Here is a 4167-nt window from a genome sequence, read left to right as displayed (position 1 = left end):
GCAGATTCAGAGAAGCTGTTTTGTGTGGCTGCAGAAGGGCCATTTTCCTTCCTGTGGCTGTTGCACCGCACCACCCCTCCTCTGTTCATTTTCCAATTCAGGAGAGTGTGTTTTGGTCAGTTTGTGAAGATGTTTTACGCTCTTTTGCGGAGCAGAAGGCGGCAGTCATTTGAGCTGTGCTTTCGTCCCAGCTGTGCTGAAGCTGGGATTGATGTTGCAATCTCTTGCAGGTGGGAGACATAGTGTGTATCATTGATATGCCACCAAAGGAGCTGAGCAGGTGGTGGAGAGGGAAGCATGGGTTTCAGGCAGGCACAAGCTTCAGCCTTGGGAGCGCAACTGGAGTAAAGTCAGGCCTCTCAGCTTAGAGCTGCTCTGCCTGCACGGGGTTGCTTGTGGACGTAAACGGTTTCCCTGTGCTGCTGTCAGAGGACTTTCCCTTGTGCTCTGGACTTGGGCTAGTGCTGAAAGCTGGTCTTTGTAGGAAATGGTCTCCTCACTTAACTTAGAAGCAGGAGCCTTCCCAGTATGAATCAGGTCACGGCCATTGGACCACGCCTTTGGAAACCGAGCAGCTAAGAGACGTGTTTCAGTCTCTCCGATTTAGGGGTTTGTAGCATACTTGTCCTCTCCCTGCTCCATGCTCAGTCAGAAGTTGACCATCTCTGTCCTTTGTCCAAACATGGAGATCAGAGCCATCTTCTACAGAACCAGTTACTTGTTTTGCAGATCTTTAGGCTGCAAACGTTTAAATATTATTACTTTGATGCAGGCCATTTGGTGTGCGATAGTCTTATGGAGCGTCAGGCAGGCACGTTCCGAGGAAAATGTTCCGTGGTGTTTGGTTCAACAGCTCCGATCCTGAAAATGCTGTCTTCAGTATTCCGCCTCTCTTGTTGTTCTTGTTACAGGTTGGGTTCTTCCCTAGTGAGTGTGTGGAACTCATTAAGGACAAAGTTCCCCAGTCCCTCATTGATTCGGTGCCAAAGCCAGGTACGTATGTTCCATTTGATGGTGCAGGGAAGTAAGATGGAGCCTTTTTTGCGTGCGTTCCGTGTTTAACACCTCCTTTATACATCCCATCTTCTACTCTGTGTTGATCATCCTTGATGCAGACCTTGCAGGCCCGCTGAGTCGGATAGTTGGTTCCCTGCTATTCTTGTTGTCTGTTTTGTCTTCTTTAATGATGATCCTTATCTTATGAGGCAGCTGGAAGGAGTCAGGGAGCAGTCTCCCTGCCGTGGTTAAGCATGTTGAATATTGGTTTGGTTGTGCTAGTGATGCACTTTATCAGAACTGAATGGCTTCTCAAGCGGATCGTCAATCCCCAAGTTGAGCAAGATGAGCATGAGGGCTGCCTTGAGCTGCATCGGAACGCGCAGAGATTTGGCCAAATGCTACTGTGTTTATGACTGGAGTTGGGAGAATCCGTTTTTGTGTGTAACTGTTTTAATGTTCTTCCAGTTTTTACGTGCTCTGTAGAATGAGTTCTGCTTTGCCTTGTCCAACCGAGCCAAACCTGAACTGAAGTGTTTTCTTCATGTTGTTGTGCAGCGTCAAAGAAACAGGGCAAGATCATCACTTTCCTTCGCTCGCTCGTGAAGGCCCGCCCAAAGAAAGCGAAGCAGCGGGAGACGGTGAAGGAAGGGGTGTTTGGGTGTGACCTGGGAGAGTATCTTCTCCACTCTGGCCAGGATGGTAAGGAACAGCCCATTCTTGGGATCTTCCTCTGCTGGGAATCTACAGGTTAAAGAGAGGTCACATCTAGCAAGGGGCAGGTTGATAGCCGTGGAGAAACGTGGGATGGGAGCTGATGGGCGAAAGAGAAATTGATGGATATTTTTGGGATGGGGAAATGAACTGCATTACTGCGTATTCCTGTGGGAGCTGGGATGGGACTCGCAGTGTCTCTGGCTTCCCCGGGATTCCTTTCTGCAGGCTGATTGGTAGGCCCTGGCGTTTCTTGAAAGCGAGGAACACACCTCTGTCCGGTTTCCTCACCAGCTCCTGCCGTGACATCTGTGGCAGCTTTCTCCTCTTAGGAAGAGCTAAGGAGTAGGCCGTCTGGGCTTGCTGGCTGGCATCTGACAAGAGCACGGCCTGAAGCAGGACTTGAAGAACAAGCTCAAGTAACGGCTGGCACTTGTTCTGTAGTCCCCCAGGTCCTCAAGAGCTGCGCGGAATTCATTGAGCAGCACGGCATGGTGCAGGGGATATACCGCCTGTCCGGCGTCGCCTCCAAGATCCAGAAGCTGCGGTAAGAGTGCTGCGAGTGGCAGTCAGTTGTCAGACTAAGTGTGAAAAGGCCTTAGCAAAAAGGAAAGGTCTCCTTTTGGAAACATGTCATGTAGCATGGCTCCCGTGGTGTTGGTGACTGTTTCTGTTCTCCTGTCAATCAGGAACCCCTTTGTTTTCTTGACTGTCTTTTGTCTTGCTTTTCCCTTGGTCTCCTCTTTTTCAAATGCTTCTGCCCGTTTTTGTGTCCTTCTCTGCAGCCAGGAGTTTGAGTCTGAGCAGGTTCCTGAGCTAACGGATGTCCGCGACATTCACAGCGTGAGCTCCCTCTGCAAAATGTACTTCAGGGAGCTCCCGAGCCCTCTGCTGTCCGACCATCTGTATGAGAAGTTCTCGGTAAGCACAAGGCAGCGTCTTTCCTTTCCCTGTTCCCTGGGCCTCTTGGCGTGACCTGTCACGTACGCGTACATCAGCGCAGCTTTTTTGGTCTTGTTTCTGTTTCAGTTGGGGTTTTTCTAGGGATCCAAGGGGTGTATGTGTAAAAGCAGCAGCTTCCTGCACAGCAGATGCCCAGCTGGTGTTAGCGTGCTGCCCCTGGGATGGATGGGTGGGAGATGGGTGCAGCAGCGCCCCAGGCCTGAGGTCCTTTTTCTGTTGCCCCCTGAGGCTTACTGGCATGTCTTTGCCGCATCCTGCATCCTCCTGATGCCACTTTTGGTGGTCCCCGTAGGCGGTTATTTCCGTATTAACAGTGCTTGCAAGAATTCCCGTTGTTTTGCTGTTGCCCAACTATTGATAGAAGAGGAATGGGATGAAAAGCAAATGGTGCTTGGAGATGAATGCCCACTGCAAGGAGCTGAGCTGCACAGCCAGGCCGTAAACCGGCCCAGCGCTTGGATTCCTTGGCCCTGATGGCATCAGCTGCACGCCAGTCTGTTGCCAAGATGCCTCTTGGAGAGCAGAGAGGCTCGGCTCACAAAATGCGGCTCAGTGCTGAGCAACAGTGCATTGTCCCCATAGTTCCAGAGGCTGCGGCAGGTCTGTAGCCTGAGGTGTGTCTGAATCCCTTTCTGCATTATTCCAGGAGGCTGTTTCTGCCGCTACGGATGAGGAGCGGCTGGTGAGAATGCAGGACGTCCTCCAGCAGCTGCCCCCGCCTCATTACAGGTCAGTGCTGCCCGCAGTCTGTTGAGCTCAGGCCTGCTGCGTTTCAGAGGGAAACGGTGCGATTCCAGGTTTTGTCTTGTGCTAGCCACATGATGCCTGTGTTCAACTTTGCTTTTGATTGCTCGCAGAAAAAAAAGGAGAGAATGAATGGAGATTTGTTTTGTGAGTGTCAGCGTGGCGTGCTCGTTGGTGCTGAACGTTTGCCTCTCTTGTTTTCCAGGACCCTGGAGTACCTGATGAGACACTTAGCCTGTCTGGCTGGGAGCTGCTCCATCACAAACATGCACGCTAAGAACTTAGCGATTGTATGGGCTCCCAACCTCTTAAGGTAAACTTTTTTTCCCATTTCAACACAACGCCTAGTTCCGTTCTCCAGAGAGTAGCCATCTCACCTTTTTCTCCTTCCAACGTGCTCTTCTCTTGTACGCCTGTGTGGTCCCTTGCGTCATGCTTTGCTGAGATGTCATCTCGTCAGTGTCCCGAAAGTCTTGTGTGCCCGCGCAGTGAGGCACAATAGCTGACACGTGGCAAAGTCTTACCCAAGGGGCACGCATCTTGCCAGCCTTCTGCCTGATGGCACTTTGACTTCACCTGCCTTTTCCTCAGATCATCGCAGAGCGAGTCTGCCTGCGTGAGCGGAGGAGCTGCCTTCATGGAAGTGCAGACGCAGTCAGCCGTGGTGGAGTTCATCCTGAACCACACGGACGTTCTCTTCAGCTCCAAATCCGCATCAGACGTTGGAGATGGAGCAGGTGAGTGTCTTCC

General features: G+C 51.5%; 1 protein-coding gene across 1 annotated transcript in view; it reads left to right on the top strand.

Moving 5' to 3' along the window:
* Positions 216–4167, top strand: part of LOC110401604 (rho GTPase-activating protein 32-like) — a 5625-nt gene continuing 1673 nt past the window's right edge. Inside the window, exons 1-8 of the mRNA XM_021402947.1 lie at positions 216–308; positions 912–993; positions 1555–1698; positions 2155–2257; positions 2496–2631; positions 3320–3402; positions 3623–3730; positions 4009–4154. Coding sequence (XP_021258622.1) covers positions 258–308; positions 912–993; positions 1555–1698; positions 2155–2257; positions 2496–2631; positions 3320–3402; positions 3623–3730; positions 4009–4154 — 853 coding nt within the window. The 5' untranslated portion in view covers positions 216–257. The remainder of the gene's footprint in view (positions 309–911; positions 994–1554; positions 1699–2154; positions 2258–2495; positions 2632–3319; positions 3403–3622; positions 3731–4008; positions 4155–4167) is intronic.

Source organism: Numida meleagris, chromosome 1 (assembly GCF_002078875.1).
Source record: "Numida meleagris isolate 19003 breed g44 Domestic line chromosome 1, NumMel1.0, whole genome shotgun sequence".
NCBI classification, from domain to species: Eukaryota; Metazoa; Chordata; class Aves; order Galliformes; family Numididae; genus Numida; species Numida meleagris.
This window is presented reverse-complemented; position numbering and strand designations above follow the sequence as displayed.